General features: G+C 36.8%; 1 protein-coding gene and 1 long non-coding RNA gene across 4 annotated transcripts in view; one reads left to right on the top strand and one right to left on the bottom strand.

The window, feature by feature from the left end:
• Positions 1–8,187, top strand: part of fbln1 (fibulin 1) — a 56,106-nt gene extending 47,919 nt beyond the window's left edge. For both annotated transcript variants that reach the window (XM_082160660.1, XM_082160659.1), the window contains exon 17: positions 7,039–8,187. In XM_082160660.1, the coding sequence (XP_082016786.1) occupies positions 7,039–7,178 (140 nt within the window). In that variant the 3' untranslated portion in view covers positions 7,179–8,187. The remainder of the gene's footprint in view (positions 1–7,038) is intronic.
• Positions 8,188–18,394: 10,207 nt separating this feature from the next.
• Positions 18,395–22,375, bottom strand: part of LOC309491308 — a 4,200-nt gene continuing 219 nt past the window's right edge. The window contains exons 1-4 of one of the 2 annotated variants that reach the window (XR_014203013.1): positions 22,089–22,375; positions 21,777–22,019; positions 20,793–20,831; positions 18,395–18,998 (exon numbers count right to left, since the gene is read on the bottom strand). The exon at positions 22,089–22,375 is cut by the window's right edge and continues 219 nt beyond it. This is a non-coding gene — a long non-coding RNA (uncharacterized lncRNA). Of the gene's footprint in view, positions 18,999–20,792; positions 20,832–21,776 lie in introns of both variants that reach the window. The other variant, XR_014203012.1, reaches the window with a different exon arrangement.

The following is a 22,375-nucleotide window of genomic DNA, read 5'->3' as shown; positions in this document are numbered from 1 at the left end:
GCTAACGCGACGGCAGAGACATGCTGTCTGTGATCAGGTATGTGACATTGGCTACGGCTACTGTCCTTCACACAGACCAGAGGAATTTTAGTGAAGAGTGTCAGAATTGTAGACGAGGATTCGCTTTGCATTAGCCGATACCTCGCGTGTATAGCTTCGCCAACCAGAGAAAGCTACTTTGAGACTGAAACACTCGTGTGTGTGTGTGTGTGTGTGTGTGTGTGCAGCATCCGATTCATTTCAGTGAATCAATTCATTTAGTCGGTTCACGTAAATGTAACAGTTTGATTCATTTAAATTAATTCTAGGCAACTTTTGGTAACACTTTATTTTACAGTGTCCTTGTTACATGTTACATGTACTTACCATAGTAATAACAGTAAATTATGCATAATTACATGCAACTAACCCTCAACCAAACCCTAATCCTACCCTAACCCTATAGTAAGTACATGTTGTTAATTAATATTACACAGTACTTACATATATAATTACACTGTAACAATGACACCTTAAAATAAAGTGCAACCCAACTTTTTTTCAGTTAAATGCTAAATTAATTTTGGAGATAAATGCTAAATTAGGCAGTGATGAACAGTATTATGTAAATATAACGCCACAAAAAGAAAATGTGGTAACACTTTACAATAAGGTTCATTAGTTAACATGAACTAAGAATGAACAATACTTCTTCAGCATTTATTAATCTTCTTAGTTAATATTAATTTCAACATTTACTAATACGTTATTAAAATCAAAGGTTGTATTTGTTAACATTAACTAACATTAAAAAATATGAATAAATACTGTAACAAATGTATTGCTCATTGTTAGTTCATGTTAGTTAACACATACTAAATGTTAACTAATGAACCTTATTGTAAAGTGTTACCGAAAATGTAAATGCACTGGCATTAATCAGTGAAAAGCGATTCATTTACTGAACTGTCTGAATGAACTGATTCACTGACTCATTTGGACCTTTTAAGGGGTCTGCACAGACACAGACTACGTTTTGTTTTTAACTTGGTATATAATCCATTTCACCTGCTTACGTCCGAGGAAAGGTCTTCATTGTGCTTTTTTATCTAATTCTGAAAGCACAGAATAACAGCAGGACGTTTAACGCGCCACATGCTGAATAACAACACATCAGAGAATGAATCACAAAATGGCACAGCATTAGCCACACAATGAGCCGGACCAAACCCACGAAGGCTCTTCAGTTGAGGGATTACCACTGAAAATTAAACCATTTTCTGTCTACTGTGGTGGTCTGCAGCCCCCACAGACACTTTTCACTCACCGACGGAGCTCAGCCAGGGACCCGGTCATCCATCACGACTGATTCATCTCCCGCACTGACGGATCCAAGGGCGGCGGCCGCAAGGAGGCCAGGAGACTCTACAGCAGGAGTTATATAAGAGATTTCTAATCATTTAAAGTCAACATGAAACAGCATTCACACCCCATGTTGCTTCCGTGATGTGATGTATTCTGAGAAGAAGAAAAAAAGAGCTAGGGCTGGGCAACGATTAATCGCGATTAATCGCATCCAAAATAAAGTTTGTGTTTACATAATATAAGTGTGTGTATGTATAAATATACAGTATATACATGCAAATATTTCTTAAATATATACATGTATATGTGTGTATTTATATATACAAAATAATTATACACAGTACATACACATATACTATGGATGCGATTAATCACGATTAATTGTTGCCCAGCCCTAAAACGCATCTGAACTCATAGATTTGCGTTTGCAGGAATGTGTCAAACTGTGATAGATTAGTAGAACATTAGTAGAACATTTTTAAAATATATAAACATTAATAATTTAAAATATGTGAGTAAAAATTAAAAAGCGCACTAGCCTACTAAGACCTGTAGGTGGCAGCCTTGAGTACCGCATAATGACATGTGCTTAACTACATTATACATTATTCATGTTCATTACTGATAGATCACTAGTCTGAAATCGAATACTTCCATATTATACAGTGTACGAAAAAATAATGCGAAAAAAGTAGTATGTCTGAGGATTTATGAATGGAAGTGAAGCGACTCAACTGATGCTGGTAGATCACGTGACAGTAAAAACATGGTGGATGTAGTACGTCTGATGCATTTCATGCATACTACCCATATTCATACTATATAGAGCGCACTTTTTTTAACTATCACAAAGTAAATTCATATTCAAATGTAGTACGTGATTTAGGACGCAGCATTAGGGCTGTGTTTAACTTCATTTTTAGATATACACTCGCAAATTTCTCTTAGCACTTCCCCTTAGGGAAACCCTGCCGCCATTTTGAAGTGTATTCAACTTTGTCAAGTAGTTTATAGTATGGACATTGATGTCTACGGAAGCGAACAAAAATAGAGCAAATCCCCAATCCAACAATTGTAACGTTTACATCGTTACACCAGTAGGTGGCGACAAGTGACTGTTAACAAATGTATTAGTCATTGAATCATTCATTATAGAAATTCGTTCAAAAACGCTGATTCATCCAGTAATGAAACAAGTGGAGTATTTTTATGAGTGAGTCATTGAATCACTCACTCAACCAGAATTAATTAAACATTTTTAAATTAGCTGCAGAAATTAACATTTTGTAAGAAACTCCAGTGAACTACGTAATTTTGTTGTTGTTGTCTATTCAGAATCGTTGGACAATCGCTTTTTGAAACAAAAATAAAAAAAATTGTGATTCTTAATTTATTCAGAATCTAGGCAGATCTATAGACCACAATGCAACAGGACTGTGACGTCACAACCCTTAATTTATACACAAGCGATCAAGAGCTTAGGGCGTTCCAATTAAAGCCATTGCAAGGGTGCTTGTGCAACATAAGCAATGATGGCACTCGTTCAACTCACGAGACTTAACGAGGGAACGGCATAAAAAAGTGGACTTAAACGGACCCCATGTCTGGGTTGCAAGTGCTTAAAATTCCCAGGCTAAATTCCCAGAATGCCTCACGGCCACACTTGAGTTGAACTGAATAAACTGCACTTTAACTTTCAGCGATAGCAAATACAAGCGATCTGTTGTAAAACATGACAGTGTGGTCAAGTTTTCAATGGAGGTACGACTGGAACAAACATTCCAGCTTCAGTCCGACTAGTTGACCGCAATGATTCATTGCTAATTGAGCTTGAGACACCAAACCACACATGTGGCCTTTCAAAGAGAGCAAGTAAAAGTCATGTCCTCTTTCCAGTTGTTTAGGGCTGTTTGGATAACGCAGCCACGCTTCCCAACAGCCCTTGTGTGGTGCCGCGTTGGGGGTGAGCTTACCGTGAGATAAACCCTTGGCATTTTGGGTATGTGGGCCGAATCCGTTGCCCTTTCCTGCATAACCCATCAACTAGCATGTCATTATCCAATACTGTGGTCGAGAAACTCATTCCTCGCATTTGTCCCTAGTGTTAAACCTGCCCATTTTGGATCCTGTCATGCATTTCCTCTCAGAGCTGGAGTGACCAGAAAACCAGAAATTGCACTGTTTACATGTAAACCTTCAATATCGCAACCCACGTAGCCATTGAGGATGACGAATGGCTGTTGGCATCGACTCGACTTTGTTTTGTGGCAAGTGTGTACACAGCTAACGTGCATTTAACTAAAGCTATTTGCAGTCTTCTTGCTCTTTAATGGCATTTCGAAATGAGCGTGGGAACACATTTGCGCAGCTTCGTGGTTTGGAAACACATTCAGCATTTAGTTCTAAACAAAACAATGCATGGTGATTTTAAACTTCCTGAAACACTTTGTAAACGCCCTATAACTCGCAAACTTGATTGTGCATCGTTGCTTTCCGAAGTGCATCAGAACACAATTATAACGCCACACAAGAACAAATTTCATTCTAAATGTTGTTGTCAAAGCATTTCACGTGAATATGCAAGACTTCCAATGCATTATCAGCTATAGGTGAATAACTCGGAAGAATAACCAAGTGCGTTAAATGGTAACATTTTTCACTCTACGCTACAAGCCAGTGCGCTTTTGATTAGGATAAGCAACTACAATAATGATATCAAATACCAGTTTGCAACATCAAGCAGCATAACATGCTTTTTGTACGGCTAAAATAACCACAAGCCATTCAACAATTTAAGTTACACGTGGCCATTCCCACACTTACATTAAATATAAGTCGTCTTATACGGTCAGTTTTCTCTTTTGGAAAATCCACGTCCATGGAGGAGCGAGTTCGGATCATTCGGATCAATGGCACATACATTTGAAGGAAACTTATTACCACAATAATGCAAGAACGGATATAAAATATGCACATTTGCATACATGCGAAGACTTTTATCATAGCTTAACCCTCTAGTGGTCATTTTAGATCAAAACATTTGATATTTTTAATAAAATAACATAAAAACTGTCTTTTGTGGCACTTGCTTTATGAACACAAAAAATAAAAAATGTGAACATGATTAGAAAAGAAAAAATTACACTTGTGATATTCGTGGTCAAAAATTACCATTGCATAAAATGAATATAAAATGTTTTATAATGTCTAAATATATATCCAAACGCAAAACCTAAAAAAAGTAAGTAATTATATCTGAAAATACACTTATAAACAACTAGGGAATACAAATCCCTATATTTAAAAATAGGGCTATACAGGCATCTAGTGGTTACACTAACCATTTTTATTATTCTATTATTATTATTATTGTTATATTTGTATCACAATATTATTATATTGTATTATTTTAATAAATTATGCATAATTTAGATGTTAATATTGAAAACAATATTGAAAATCAATCTGCCTGCATTAATTTGAATTTAAATATCTTTGCTCGATTTTTAACTCAAACACTGTATTAATTGAAAATAACATGAAATATTTATATGTATTTACATAGAAATAAATGGTGCATAATTTAGATGTTATTAAAATTATGCATTATGCAAAATTATGAATGGATGGATGGATTTCTGTCATTTTTGTTGTTCTACGTAAATCAGAGAGGAACAGAGACCAAATACAGAAACGGCGAAACCCATCTAACAAAAAATATGTTCTAATAACATTTTTGCTAATATTCCCATTAAGTTATGAAAATGTAATTTCGAAATGTTCTCTGAACATTCAAAACGTACAGTTTTAAAATGTTTTATTCTTGGTTATACGAACGTTAAGGGAAACATCCCATTTTATAAATTTGCATCATAACATTATGGAAACATTACTTTGAACAAGTAGTAACATTGAATAAACCTTAAGGGAACGTTAAAATGTTTCAGGAAAAAAAAAACCACGTTCCATGAATGATGTACAGATTATGTTTTTGTGCTAATGTTTTCAGAACATGATTAAAGACCAGATAACTTTCAACATTTTATTAATGTAACTGGGAAGAATGTTTGTTCATAACTTTGTGAGAATCTTGCCAGATCATTAGGGAAGTTCTGTGACTGTTCCCAGTTAGCTGGAAACTTCCTAAAGCTCCGGCCTGAGACGGGCGCTGACAGCCTATATAAACAGCTTTCTGTCTCCTTCATTTATTCGCTTTTAGAAGATTTCTCAGGTTTTTCAGCGTTCTTGGCTCATTCGGTTGATCGGGTGCGGTTTGCCAGGCCCTGTAACGGAGGATGTCTCGCGTCCTTTGGGAAAATCCTGTTGTCTTTGTTTCTGTAACAATGAACGTCGCATCCATCATCAGATGGAGCTTTCGTATATATACGCTTGCTCCTTTGAGTCGCTCCATAATGGCCGTGAATTATTTTTATTTTTATAAACTTTGTGTCTGTTATGTTACCACCACTTATTAGAGGCCCAGACATAGTTATGACAATGTTTTGTCTCTAAAAATGACAAAAGATTCATAATTTTAAACTTCAGAGCATGCTTTAAAGCCACACATTAACTAAGGACAGACACGAGTACGCAAACGCAGATGTTAACACTTGGCCTACGCAGTGCATAGTTTAGCTTGTGTTTTTAGGTTACTGTACTAAAGTTTCTTTCAAACGTCTTTGCAGTCTTGTTGCTGAAAGAGAAAAGACAACAGTTTATGCTAATGTTCCCTACAGACAATCTTGTTGTTGTTGTGCAGTTCGCATCTGCACTCACACACTTCCACTGTTCACGTTGTGTTTGCATAGACAAGGCAATTTATAACTATTGTATGTTTTGGCGAGGCGGTGGCTAACTCGTATGGATTCGAACTATCTACCAGTGACAATTTAGGGGAGGATTTTCGAGTTTTAAAAACAAAAATTAGCATTTAGCATCACAAACAAATTTATATGAAATTGCCGCTTCATAAAATAGCGTTTTCTCCGCTCAAAACCAACTTTTTTGAGGCACAACCTCGAATGTATGGAAGCTTGTCACTGAAAAAAAGTACAAAAAAAATAATAATTACTTTTGACTTTTTTTCTCGCAATTGTGAGTTTATGCCTCACAATTCTGACATTTTTCTCAGAATTGCAAGATATGAACTAGCAGTTGCGAGAAAATGGCAGAATTGTGAGATGACCTTTTCTCCTCAGAATTGGACTTTATAAAATCGCAATTCTGACTTTTCTGATTGCAACACATTCTTAGAACCGTGAGTTTATATCTCACATTTCTGACTTTTTTTCTTCCAACTGAAACTTAATATTTTTTAGAATTTAAGTTTAAATCTTGCAATTCAGACTTTTTTCTTGCAATTGCGAATTTTTTTCCGAATTGCGAAACAATCTCACAATCCTGAAAAAAAACCTGGTAAACTTTAAAATTGCGATAAAAAGATGCAATTACCTTTTATTGCTTTATTCCGTGGCAGAAACAAATATCTGAATGTTTTATTTGTACTGTATGAAAGCTTAATTTATGTTATAAAGTGACCTATTGAAAATATCAGATTCAATGTGATGTTTGCTGTGCATGCTCTGAAAATCAGATGTTTGTCAAAATCAGATGTTTGAACATCATGTTTGGGGGGGTGTGTGTGTATTTGGAGCACATTTAGCTCATTCTCAGGTGATATGTTGTCGTCTACAGGTGTGGTCAGACAGGTGAAGCCGCTGGTTGGTCCTGTGAGCACCATACTGAAGCTGGCCATGAACTACGTCACAAACGGGGTCGTGTCTCACCGGAACATCATCAACGTTCACATCTACGTGTCTGAGTTCTGGTTTTAAAAACATCCAATCATTTTAGGTGTCCATTTGTCACAATAGCACGAATCTTTCTGAATCGCTCTACAACTGTTTCTTAACTTCTTTTCCAGTTTCAATATCTTCATATCACGAAGATAAATTCACCTAAAGATATTTTAAGATGTATTTTCATAGATTGCATCTTCAATATAAGCCTATTTGGTATTACTGCACTAGCAGATTTTGTCATATTATTTTCTAACTTGCTTACAATTAAAACAAGAGGAAAAAATCTGCCAGTGCAACCAGTAAGAAACTCATATTGATGATAAATCACCGAAAATTCTCAATATGTTATGCAATGTTGCTTCTCAAGTCAATTCTAGATACGATTTTTAGACATTTTAACTGAAAATCTTTATTTTTTTTGCAGTACAGTTATACTTAATGTAGCCAATTTAGGCAAAGTAATTCCCACTTTAAAGTCACCCGAAATTAAAAATTCAGTCACTCACCAATTACCATAATGTCGTCCACTTGACTTCCTTCTGTGGGAAACAAAACAAGATGTTCAGCAGGATCTTTGGAATGACATGAAGATGAGAATGAGTATGTTAATGTTTGGATGAACCATTCATTTTAATCCAATTAATTGTGCGAGATAATCTCTAAATGGACACCTAAAATGGCTCATTTTAACACAAGTTTTTCACGAGGAACACGACACACTAGGACAGACGAGAACATTGCATGATGGGAGCGCTGCCCTGCTTTAGACGCCACCATGCGTTCCGGTGGGAAGAAACATCATTTGCTGCTCTGATGCTTTTAATTGTAGAATGTAAAAGCATGTTTTCACTTATTCCCCAATGGTTGACTTTGTGAAGTGGAACTGAAGGCGTTTCTGTGAGTTGATGCGAGCTCACCCAGACAAATGAATACGGAGTTGACGACTCGACACTGATTGTACGCTTGTGTAGACACACTTTGCATTGCTAATGTTTTGTATGTATCACCGACTGTGTCATTAAAAACAATTTTTAGATTTCTACTTCTATTTTTGTAAATGTCAGCTGTCTAGTATTGAGTGAACAGCCACTCAGGACACCAACAAATGTAAACACATTTCGTAACAATTAAAAAGGAGCAAAGTTAAAATAAATGTATTCACACACACACACACACACACAATATATATATATATATACCTCTGAGTGAGTTCACGTAGTGTAACAGCGCAGCGCTTCTGGGTTGTACTTCAGAACGTAGGCTCACTATTGGTCAACGCTGGTCATGTGTGTGATGCTGGCCAATAGTGAGCCTCCGTTCTGACGTATATTCTCGTCGCTTGATAAACTTAAGGTTGAGCCACTGTCGTCACTTGGACTATTTTAAACATTGTCTTTACTAACTTTCTGTGCCGGCAAGTTTCAATAACAGAGAAGCCTATGGAGGAGTGATCCAGCTCTCAGATTTAATCAAAAATATCTTAATTTGTGTTCTGAAGATGAACGAAGGTCTTACGGGGTTGGAACAACATGAAGGAGAGTAATTACTGACAGAATTTACATTTTTGGGTGAACTAACCCAACTAAGAGGTCGGGTAATGAAGAAAATAACTTAAAATATTACATCGATTTTGTGTGAAATACATCATTTGAAACTGTAAAGGGTCTATTTTTATTTGCGTACTCTCACAATAACAACAAAACTTTGAGCTTTTGTAAAATAGAGAAAAACAAACAGGGTGAGCTTTCTGCCGTCTCAATCTCTGTGAACTTCTGTCTGAAACGTGTCACTAAAATGAACCGAAACTCAGCAGATACTCGCCACAGACATGAGAGATGAGAGCTTGAAGTGTCTACTTTTAAAAGGTTAGCGTAACATTACTGAAAACGTTCTCTGAACTTAATTTATCAACTTTATTATCAACTTCTAATTCAAATAAATCTAGTCTGCAACACATCTGTACACTCAATAACCCTTTCAGTGAATCAATTCAAAATGCTAATTGAAAACGGTTAATTTGCATCATCACAAATGTTTAAAAAAACTCTATTTTTCTCATGCTTTATTAAAATATAAAAACCTTCCCTGAAAGAAATTAATACTTTTATGCAGCAAGGACACATTAAATTGATCAAAAGTGAAAGTACATGCATTTATAATGTCACAAAAGTAAAAATAAAAGCTGTATATGTAGGTAATATTACAGTTTAACACTATGCAATGTTATATTACGTGTTGTGTTATATATGCATTGATGCATATAAATGAAAACGGGTTAATTTATTGGAAAAAAATTGCTTTATTTTAAAGCTACAACCGCTATGACTTTTTACTTGAAAAATCACTCTTATAAGTCATTAAAGAAACAATAAATTCTGAATACTGAGATGTATTAAATTTCACCAAGGCTGAAAAACATTGAGATATTATTTTTCATCTGCCAGGCCTATAATAGATTATTAGTTTGTACTGGAATACATTTTTAGAGTAACCTTCCCATCTCCGGGTAAAATATGCGGGGAGAAAAAAAAAAGTGCGTACAGAATTAGGTGCCCTGGTAAAAATGAGTAATTCAATTATTTCACGAGCTTATAATTTGACCATAATTTGCTAGGTTTGATTCAGATCATTAGTAAATCAAACTTTCCATGTAACTTGGCTAAGGCAACTGCAGAAATGAAAGGCCGATGGTTTTTGCGTCCTGGTCAAATGAAGACCTAAACGCATGCCAGCAACATTCCCACAATCCTCTTGTTCGACTCGCTCCAGTCATGCCATGCATTGATAGATCGGACTAAGTGCTGTTGGTTCTCAGCAATGGAAACTCGGAGGGACATGGAGCCGTTTATGACCACAACCCTTTTAACGCGCGGCCACTGAACCAAGACTGTCTTTCCTCAACGTCAGGGGACGTGAAGCTCATTTCAGCAGATGGAGAGACGAGTCTCCGCTTCACGAAGACAATGGGACAGTGAGGGAATCATTTATCATGGTTAAACGTTCCTCTTCTGTGTGTAGACTGAGGTTTACCCCTGCGACGTCACAATAGCGGCTCTGAAGACTGAGAGTCAGTCGGTGTGACGGAGGGGAAAACGAGACAAGCGACAAAAACATTAGACGACAAAGAAAAGCACAGCATAAATAATTCACCAGACTTACATTATACGTTCATGCATAAAAGACCATCCCGGATGAGCTCAGTGAAAAAATAAAACACCCAAGATGATGCAAAAGGTAAAAGAAAGGAAGAAATTATTAAATGTATACTTGACAAGTTAGGTTCACAGAAAGTTTTCAGAAATGTTGTGTTGACCTTTTAAGTAGGCTTTGAAAACGGGACATTTATCCCATAATGTTTTAAAAATGTTTTTAGAATATGAATTCAATGAGGATGATGCTTACACATTTATGCTGAAGTCATTATACTATATTTCATTTAAGCAAAAAAAAAAGACCAGCAAACCAGTTTAGACTGGTTTCAGAAGTTATTTTCAATCATTTAAGGTTGCAAAACCTAGTGAACTGCCTTTTATTTTCTCGAATACCCAATATTTCAGAAATGTGTCATCACAGAAGTGACGTTGTGAACCACATTTGATGCGCTGTATTTATTTCCAGTGAGCAATCGTGCAACTGTTGAGTTTCAGTGTGAGTGACGATACTGGTATTTAGACACGCATGTACATTTGTGCATTAGCATACAGAGTTTTATTTTTTTTAAGCAAATCATTTTCGTTGGACATAATTAGAGTTTTAAATAAATAAACTCACATATACACTATCGCTCACTATCTTTTTTTTTCTTTTTTTTTACAGAAATGAATGCTTTTATTCAGCAAGGATGCATTAAATTGATTAAAAGTTACAGTAAATGCATGTATAATGCTCTTTAAATGCTGTTCTTTTGAAACTTTTATTCATTAAAGAATCCAAAAAACATTGATAATGATCAGAAATGTTTCTTGAGCAGCAAATCATCATATTAGAGTGATTTCTGAAGGATCATGTGACACTGAAGATATTGAAAATCCTGATTTGATCACAGGAATTAATACAATTTTAACATTTATTCACAATTATATAAATATATATATATAAAATATTGGTATGCTGTGTTTTTAAATAAGGTTTTACTTTATTAAACTCACTACATGCTATTTGTTTTTGCATGCATAAGAATCTACACTGTTAGGCAAAACAAATAAAAAAGCACCAGTGCATATGGAGTTATGCAGAATAAAGCCCAGAAAAATGTCTTCCATGCCACCCACCCACCGCCGCCGCTGGAGCGTAACACACGGGCCTTGGACTGCGTGCGCGCGTGTGTGTGTGTGTGTGTAAGTGTGTGTTGGTGGGGTGGTGGTCAGGACTCATGGGGAAGGGAGGCTCTCTGGATCTCGAGACAGGAACAGTCCGTCTGGGATGAGGCCCAGCTTTGGGACAGGCAGACGACGGGGTCGTATCACACACACACACACACACACACACACGCTCCCCCCACTGCATTTTCCTGGCCTGCATCCCCCGTCCCTCACCGCAACACATGTTTTAAGATATATGTGAGTTCTTTTAATGAAAATGTTGGGGGAGTTCCTCCTGCTGCCATTGTTTCTCATTATGTCAAACAAAAACGTTTGGCAAAAACACACCGAAATGTATTATAATGCACAATTTTACACGCAGATACGTCACACAAACGGAAACTCAGCAGTTACGTGACTGCTCTCTGGAAATAATACGCAACGGTTCGCAACCCATGTCACTTCTGTAATGTGACGCATTTCGGAAATAACCTTTGGAAAGATGAAAAGTAGGATGGGACATTAATCTCAGTTTTTGAGGGAGCTTTATAGGTTTTGTAACCTTAGATTACTAAAAATAAACCAGCCTTAACTGGTTTGCTGGTCTTAGGAGGTCTCTTATTCATGGGCTGCGTTTCCCAAAAGCATTGAGAGTCCAAGTTGACAGTCGAGAGCATTGGTGGCAATCGTTATACGGTCTGTTAGCTGGTTTTAAAGGGGTTTTGCCCACTTTTTGACTAGCTAATCCAGCTGAAGACCATCTTGGCCAAACTGGGAGACCAGCTAAGCCCAGCAACCCATATCAGGCTGGTTTAAGTTGGTTTACCCCAGCAGGTTAATGTCTAATATTTTAAAAGATCTCAATTGTTTAGTCTAGGAATTGATTGGATCATTTTCTACATTTCTAATGGTTTTAACCCAAATTTGGGTCAAATATGGACGAATTTAACCCAACGGCTGAGTTTGTCCATATTTGACTGAAATTGGGGTTGAAACAACCCAGCATTTTTTTCAGAGACAGATTTTTTTGACCAACAATTACAAAGACAATCTTTTTTAATTTGGAAAATGAACCATGCACAATAAATGACCAAGAATGTGCATTAAGACCTTGAGTTTCTGACTGATATTGAGGTCAGTCGTCCCATTGAATCGATCCCAGACTTAAGTGGAAATGGCCAATATCAGTAACTTAAGATTCACACAAAAACATCCTCTACTATTATTAAAACCTTTAAATGCACTTCTGCTGATTAGAGCCATTGATCTCTCAGTTCTCAGAGATCTACTATTACAGCTGACATTTGTGAGGGGGAAAAAAACCCCACCAAATTTGATGAGCGCTGATGTTTTACTGAAGTCCAACAGGTGGCAGACACACACAACACTACGGCGGCCTTTCTATTGGACTTTTATTTCTGTCCTCTCACAAACATAAGGGGCAATCCCTTCAAATGCGACTTGCTTTGGGTTTCGAGGAGGCTAGTAATAAGGACGCCACCTTGACCTAAACCCAAGACGTGTGACTCGCCATAACTTACAGCGCCGGCCCCAAACCGCCTATAACCAGAACTGTGCTCACAACCAAAGCCAGAGAACACACGAGACCCGTAAGCGTACGGATGTGTGGGCTATTGGGATTTATCCCACACTCATGAAAATTCAGAGTTCACAAGCAAAGGCCGTCTGAGAGAAGATCGGCTCGCTACGCGTGACGCTTCATGACGTCTGCGAGGTCGACGGGGATAATCGAACGGTTGAATATACAGCATGACATCAGACTGTAAAAGCTGACGGATGGTTTTAACAGTTACTTTATTTATGACGGGCACATCATTATTTGGCTTTTACTGCAGCGAGTGACATTTAAAACAAATGTTCTCTTCAGAAGAACAGAAAAACACATTGTTTATTGAAGAAAATAATGCTGGCTGCTACATTCACACATAAGCAAAAACAGAAAAATCCCGAAGATCAAAGAAACATAGGGCCGTCTGCCGAAACTAACAAACAACATCTTAAGCTCAGATTTGTGGAGATCATTTTCTGGGAGGAATTTCTTACTAGTGGCATTAAATCGCTTTTGGTTTGTGTTCAGGCTGGAGTTTCCCGGGATAACAGGGAACGTTCTCAGTTATGAACAAACATTCTTCCAGGAACGTTCGGTCAGAGTTATCTGTGATTTAATTATAGGCCGTTAATGCAACAGTTTTGTTTTTGGAATGTTCGTCTAACATTTTTACAGTCAAACCAAAAATTATTCAGACACCAGATGTAATTTTTGATATTTTTTTACTAGTGTGATCAGGACACTATAGTCCATGTATGTAAGTGAGGATCGCAAAATAAAGTAAACTGTGACATATTATACCCAATAATTCAAACTTCATAAATGATTCAGACACTTTGAGCTGATCATGTTTTGCTGAAGTGTTTTGTCTTTAATTGCTAATGCTCTTTTTACACACAGACTGAACAAAATGAAGCATTGCTTGGTCACTGGTTGAGCTAAACTGGTATTATCTAATTGTGTAGTTAAATTTAACAGCTGACAGATATTCAACATAATTCATGTGTGAGACAGTCTAACAGAAGGACGGACAAAACCAGTCAAATATCAACTGAGTTCTGCTCATATTTTAGTACCATTTTAGAAACTATAGCGAGTAAACTGTGATAATGTGAGAAATGTCGAAGGTGTCGGAATATATTTAGGTTTGACTTTAAATGTTACAACTTGTTTCGGAATGTTCAGTGAACATTCAAAAAGTAACAATTCCATAATGTTTGCAAAATGGAATGTTCCCATAACCTTTGAATAATAACCAATGAAAATTGTCTTTAAAACTGGACGTTTGCTGGAACATTAGCAAAACAAGCATATTTTTGTTGGTGGTGCACAAACGGCCAAACCGATGTCGTCAATCGTTCTCGATGACACTGAGGATCTCCAGGCGAAGTTAATGGCTTTCCGAGAAACCGGCAACACCTCCACTTCAGCATTACACAGGACACACTAAACGCGGCCTTTGGAAAATTCAGAGTACCGTGGGGGAATTTTTAAAGCGTGAATAATGTCGAACTCAAGAACGGTTATTCTCATGATTTGTCATAGATTAATGACATCACGACGCTTTAACCCTGAGGTTTTAGATGTTCTCAAACTGAAAACAAAACAAAGACTGCTGTTTTGTCTGCGTTTGCAAGAACACAACCCCAAACAATGATGTGAGATAATACGTACGTCTAATTCGTTAACGAATCTGGGCCTCGAGACAAACAGTGCGCTCATGCATTTTATAAATATTTGGGTGATTGATTTCATTGGATGTCAGGTGTGAGTGTGTTTTGAATTAGCTTTGCACCTACCCAGAACGTGGAAGCGTCAACAGGCGTCCGACGAAACGGCTTCATGATATCCAAACACTTCGCGGTCAGTTAAACAGCTTACTGGAAAAGAAAAAAAGAGTGAGACAGAAATAAGTTACTCAGGCCTTGTTCAGAGACCAACACCTCGTTGTCATTAGTATCTGGGTAGAATTATATATCTGAAAAAAAATTTGAAATTTGAAATTTGAAATGAAATACACTATGTATGCAATGCAATCAAATCAATATACAGTCAAACCAAAATTTACACCTTCAACATTTCAACATTATCACAGTTTATTCGCTGTAGTTTCTAAAATGGTGATTAAATATGAGCAGAACTCAGTTGATATTTGACTGGTTTTGTCCGTCCTTCTGTTAGACTGTCTCACACATGAATTATGTTGAATATCTGTCAGCTGTTAAATTTAACTACACAATTAGATAATACCAGTTTAGCTCAACCAGTGACCAAGCAATGCTTCATTTTGTTCAGTCTGTGTGTAAAAAGAGCATTAGCAATTAAAGACAAAACACTTCAGCAAAACATGATCAGCTCAAAGTGTCTGGATCATTTTTGGTCCCAAATTTGTATAAATTTTACAGGTATGAAGAATTTTTGGGTATAATATATCACAGTTTACTTTATTTTGAGATCCTCACTTACATAAATGAACGATAGTGTCCTGCACACACTAGTAAAGAAAAATATCAAGAATTACATCTGGTGTCTGAATAATTTTTGTTTTGACTGTGTGTAAAAGATAATTCAAAGATTTTACCCCTTGATGTTGCATTTCCTCTCTTTTGTGTCCGAGTCCACTCAAAAGACGCGTAATTGAACATGCTACGTTACGACCCCAGATGTTCCTCAGCCCATCATCATCAATGATGATGGTCTGTTTCTTCCTTTGTTGCTCTTCTTGATGTTGTGAATCACAGGATCATCATGTAGGCCGTACAACAACCATGCATAACCATGCCTCACCAAATCAAAGCCTTGGCCGGTAATTATTAATGCACGCACTTCTCTTTTACAAAACTTCTTTTGTTGGGTCGTCCATCAATGTGTTTTTGTTTTGGTACCAGTTAGTTTAGCTAATGTTGTAGGGCATCAAAGAGTCCCGGGGAGGCTTGCGGTATTTCAACACTTCCCGTGGCTTTGGTGCCAAACGCATTCCTGCATCCCAACACACACCAAGAAACAAAAGGAGTGTGTGTGATCTCGGTGACCTCTGACCTACGCTGTGCTCATTCACAGCATGAGCGATGGAATCGAGCGCATCAATCAAGGACACGTACGTCGCTACATTAGCGCTTTATGGGAATTACGGCGGAGGATTTGATTAAAAACCGAATTGCTCACTTGCGCAACCACTTGAGTCGTGAGTTTTTCCATGTTTCAAAAGTGTAAGTCATGCACAGTCGAGAACAATGTGACAATGATTAGACACAGCGATGGACCACCCAGAGCCCATCGCGAGCTGCGTGAGTCTTCAGCTCCTTCTTCTTCTTCTTCTTCTCAGACAGATTTGCACGGAGTCTGTAGCGTGTAACACTTAATAAGTCCTGAAATATGAGATTATTCCTTCATCCCAGTGTAAATCCACAGGTCTTTTCTTTACATCAACATGGAATGCCGTTCCTAACTCAATTTATCTCTATAATCTGATCTATTTCAGAGTTAAAATAAAAACGTGGCTGTTTTATAACCGAGTGGAGTCAGGTGGATGGAGGGATTGTAAAGATGGATTTATGACGTCAAGCAAAGCGGAGAGTCAATGCAGAGGTGGAGCGAGTTATTGCATGTGATAAAAGATTATGAAGACAAACATTTGGTGCTTTAGCAATAACATGACATAATGAATTGTGCACAATAAAACCAGGAACATGAATTTAAATGTTTATGTCTTTGGTTTTTAAAGTGCTTTATGAATAAATTTGACTTGGCCACTTCTCTTCCCTTTTTAATGTCAGGATAATATATCTGTGGGTGCAAAGGCATAAAAAAATAAAAAAAATAAAAATAAAAAAAAATCAGTAAAAAAAATAAATAAAAAATAAAAATAAATTAAAAAAATCAGTAAAAAATAAAAAATAAAAACCAAATAAATAAAACACACACTAAAAATAAATAAATAAATGAAAGTAATAATAAAACATAAATAAATAAAAATACAGAATTAAAAAAATTTTAATAAAAAAATCAGTAAAAAAAATAAAATAAAAACCAAATAAATAAAACACACACTAAAAATAAATAAATAAAAAGTAATAATAAAACATAAATAAATAAAAATACACAATTAAAACAAAACAAAAAAATAAAAACAAAAACAAATAAAACAAAACATAAATTTAAAAATAAATTTAAAAAATCATAATATAAATAAAACCTATATAAATACAGCATACCTAAATAAAACATTAAAATAATACATGCATTAATTAATAAAAAAATGCATGCTTGCATACATGCATACATACCAACATAAAATAATAATGTTGGAAAGTATGTTGGATGGATAGATATTGATATTGAAATATTGATATATTGATGCCTTAGCAACTAAATAGAGGGACTATGATTACCGAATGTCTTCATCTGTCCGAGGAACTCCACTGAATTTAGTCCGATTTAGGCTATAAATCTTGTTTTAAGGATATTAAGATATTTGTATTGGACACCAAGACTAAATACTGATGAGATCATTTTTTTTTTTTTTTACTGAAATGAGAATGTAAACTCTGAGGTTCTCACGAGTCCTTCATGAATCATCGATTATTCTTCTAAACTAAACCACAATTCTTTATCAATTCCACTCCAGAATCACTGATTGAGTAAAACCATCTGTCGTCTCCATTGGGTGTCCAGCTTGTTTTTTCCTGTGAGTCTTTCAAGACGACGCAGAGGTTTCTGGTGTTTCTCGAATTCCCGGACAGTGATTGTTCATGCGGCCGACCGGCTCTGTCAGACCGAGGTGATCATCGGGTTTCTTTCCATCATCAGTTTGGGTGCAGATTTTATTGTCTCAGAGACAAGGCGAGTTACTGTCACCATGGCAGACGGTTCATGTTATGTCTACCGAAGGCGGGGAGTTTATAGACAGTAAATAACACTGATATATTTGAGCATTTCTACAATAACTGATTGATATTCGATGACTTAAAAGCTGGATTTTTCTCTCTTTTTTTGTGACTTCGAACAAATCAATATGGCCAAAAAGATTACATGATTACACAGATTACACACACACAGAGACTAACACACACAGACACACACTCACACACACTCTCACACACTCTCACACACTCTCACACACTCTCACACACTCTCACACACTCTCACACACTCTCACACACTCACACACACTCACACACACTCTCACACACTCTCACACACTCTCACACACTCTCACACACTCTCACACACTCTCACACACTCTCACACACACACACACACTCACTCGCACACTCACACAGACTCACACGCATACACATACACAGAGACTAAGACACACACACACACACTCACACAGACTCACACAGACACACTGAAATGAATTTTTGCTACTGAAATTGAGAAATGCTATTAAAACACACACAAATCTTCACACTGTTGCAAAAACAAAAAGGTAGTCTAATGGTGTAGTCTTTAAGAAATTGAATGGCCAATTAAAAAAAAAATTAAAATTAAAATTGATGAATATTCCCAATGTGGCTTAATTTTATATTGACAGCGAAATCATAACAAATATATTATCGTTTTTCCCGCCAGACCTGTCAGCTAATGCTCTTAAAAATACATGTGTAATATTCTACATTTAATTACATTAAATTCACAGTGAACAGAGTTAGGAAGTGTCTGGGAATGAGTGTGGAGTTTCTCAGGGCAGGGAAGGTCAAGGTGTAAACACTGCCCGGGATAATTGCAGGCTAACATCTCATCTTTTCATAAACTCAGCACAAAAATGTTGATGTATTTAACATGGCTGCACCCAAAATTACAATTCCTGAACCTGAGAAAATGTCACTGCTTTTGGAGCACCACAGAGGCTTTGGCTGACCTTGGACCAGTCGGGACCACACACACACACGTCACCGTTGGGCAGTCCTCGGGCCAGGAGATCCGTGATGGAGAGAGGTCAGAGCACACTGGTCACTTTCCCAACGCTGGCCATGACTAATTTAAGCCAACAGACACACACAACGTCAGGATGACACAGAACATATAGAATGGGAACACTATTTTATGATTAGACATTCACCAAAACAATAACATCCTGTATTTAGCCTAATATAACTGAAATAGACCAAGTTCTATATTAAAACATCACCAAAACACAAAATATTAATTTTCTGATCATATGCGGAGGGTGAACCAACCTAATGAGGATATGCGCTTCCCCTTTAAAAACATTTACTACATGCAGGATTTGGCAAGTTCGCAAAGAGCGCTCAGTTTATTATCATTAAAAAGCGGTTATACAACTTCATCGTTCCATTATAATCAGTGAAGCTGATGCACAATGAATGTCTTATTTACATACTTGCTTATTATAACGAGATGAACTCAGAATCCACTCAACGCTCAAAACATTTCGCCAAAATATTATTTTATTACGGAGAAGACTGATCCTGGACCAGCCTTTATTGACAGCTTTTCACTCTCAAAGCAATAAGGAGCGCTTGTTTCCGCCACGAAATAAAAGAAATTAAAAGATAATTGTGACTTTTTGTCTCACAATTCTGACATTTTCTTACAATTGCGAGTTTCTCTCACAATTCTGACTTTATAACACGCCTACTCAAAGTTTAATATGATTAATCGCAATTTGCCCATGTTAAATTTATGGTTAAATTGGCCATTGTTGGCACAGGTTTGGTATTGAAATATTGAGTTAAATTGAGTTGAGGAATCTGCAGGTGGGTTATGATGTAAACAGACAAATAAACGCATCGCCTAAAGGGCTGGACCTCCAATATAATGTGAGATTTCGGCTTCAAACCGAATCCCATTTTAATTCATTCAATTACACTCAATAGTCGTGCACCAAGACGATGCATTTGAGGCTTTTTTTTTTTTTTTTTGACTAACATGACTGTGTGTGGCATCATTTATTGGAGTGGCTGGTTGAAGCCCATTGTGGATTCTGAGAAAACGATGCTTTTGGTTGGCGGGAGAAGTGGTTCAGGCAACTCAAGGATGTTGAATGGAGTCTGAGATTACTCAGAAGCCACGGCGGCCTCCTTCCCCAGCTGCAGTAAATCCCAAAACACGGGGCTTTGGTTTATAGATATGACTAAAAAAAAGTCTGAAGGTTGGTTTAAAAAGACTTCAAAATGGCTTTTTGTGGATTGAGTGGAATAAATAGCTTTTTCTCTCTCACCTATTCAGTATAAAATACAAGAACGCCAACTTTTTGTGGATCGAGTGGAATCAATCAATTGTTTTCTCTCAAATGTTCAGTATAAAGTTCAATATCACCATCACATTCACCAGCAAAACAGACAAAACTGAATTTTTGTAGACTGAGTGGAATAAATTGATTGTTTTCTCTCACCTATTCAGTAAAAAGTCCAAGATCTCCATTATATTGGCCTGTAAAACAGATAAAACTGATTAATTTTTGATCAACTGGAATAAATCAATTATTTTCTTTTACTGTACTTATTCAGTATAAAGTCCAAGATCTCCATTATATTGGCCTGCAAAACAGATAAAACTGACTAATTGTTGATCAACTGGAATAAATCAATTGTTTTCTTTTACTTATTCAGTATAAAGTCCAAGATCACCATCATATTGGCCTGCAAAACACACAAAACTGACTTTTTGAGGATCCAGTACAATAAATCAATTGTTTTCTTTCACCTAATCAGTATAAAGTCCAAGATCCCCATTATATTGGCCTTCAAAATGGATACAACTGACTAATTGTTGATCAACTGGAATAAATCAATTGTTTTCTCTTACCCATTTAGTATAAAAGTCCTGGATCGCCATTGTATTGGCCTGCAAAACACACAAAAATGACTTTTTGTGGACTGAGTGGAATAAATTGATTGTTGTCTCTCACCTATTGAGTATAAAAGTCCAAGATCACCATCATATTGGCCTTCAAAACAGATAAAACTGACTGATTGTTGATCAACTAGAATAAATCAATTGTTTTCTTTCACCTATTCAGTAAAAAGTCAAAGATCGCCATTGTATTGGCCTACAAAACAGACTTTTTGAGGATCAAGTAGAATAAATCAATTGTTTTCTTTTACCTATTCAGTAAAAAGTCAAAGATCGCCATTGTATTGGCCTACAAAACAGACTTTTTGAGGATCAAGTAGAATAAATCAATTGTTTTCTCTCATATATTCAGTGTAAAGTCCAGGATCACCATTGAATTGGCCTTCAAAACAGACAAAACTGACTACTTGTTGATTGACTGGAATAAATAGATTGTTTTCTCTCACCTATTGAGTATAAAAGTCCAGGATCGCCATCATATTGGCCTTCAAAACACACAAAACTGACTTTTTGTGGACTGAGTGGAATAAATTGATTGTTTTCTCTCATCTATTTAGTATAAAGTCCAAGATCGCCATTGTATTGGCCTGCAACACGGATATAACACACGGATATAACATCATTTTGTGCACCTTCAATTATATTTGTGTTTTATACTAAAACTAGCCACGACACTGGACTGGAAGTGTGTATGTGTGTTTAAGCAATTGACCCTGGCGTCCGGGGTTTCTGTTTACTGAAACATGAGTTTCTCTGGTAGTTCCTGTTGGAATAAATTGGTTCTGGTTTAAGAACCTGTCACCACGAGAGCTAACGCTAATATGCTAATAGCAGTTGTGCTCAAGTTTCTTTTGACCTGGTGAAAAAGCCTTCATGTTTACATTGACATTCGGAGATAACAAAAATATACACGTCCATTAACATGTGTTGTCCTACCGTGGTTTCCCTTGAACGTTGGTGCGTAACGGCTATGGGAAATGTCATTAGGAAGCCGTTACTCGCCACTCTTGCAGGGAAAATTTATGAGGTGTTAAGTACAGCGCTTACACGAGGGGCAGGAGGGCTCCACTTCACGACTCCCTGAATCTCTCAACAAAAGAGGAAAAACAAGAGATGTCTTCAGGAATATGTGGCTTTTTTTCCAGGGTCTCTGCCAGCACCAGTTTAGATCTTCCCGTCCTGTTAATGACACATTTAAATTAGCTGTGGTCGGATTTTCTTCACATTCATCGAGATTCTTCTTTTCACCTCGGCCTGGTCGGGTTCAGGAGAACCACATGCCAGGGTCACTCCTCTCCTCTCCCACCCAGCCAAACCAGACCCATAATTTTGCTTTTGTTTCAGATGCGGCCCCAGTTATGAAGGAGGAAGCAGTCTGGAAAGGTCAGCAGGGATGGATACTACTGAAAAGAAAAGGATTTGGAGAAGAAGGTGAACAATATTCCATTCAGAAAATAACTTGCACACGCACACATTGGGTTTTCAGTATAAAAATGAGCTTATTACTAATCCACACTTATCAACATTTAGCTTTG

The sequence above is a fragment of the Leuciscus leuciscus genome (genome assembly GCF_965113295.1).
Source record: "Leuciscus leuciscus genome assembly, chromosome: 25".
Taxonomy (NCBI): Eukaryota; Metazoa; Chordata; class Actinopteri; order Cypriniformes; family Leuciscidae; genus Leuciscus; species Leuciscus leuciscus.
The sequence above is the reverse complement of the archived record's forward strand: the minus strand, read 5'-3'. Positions and strand labels throughout refer to the sequence as shown.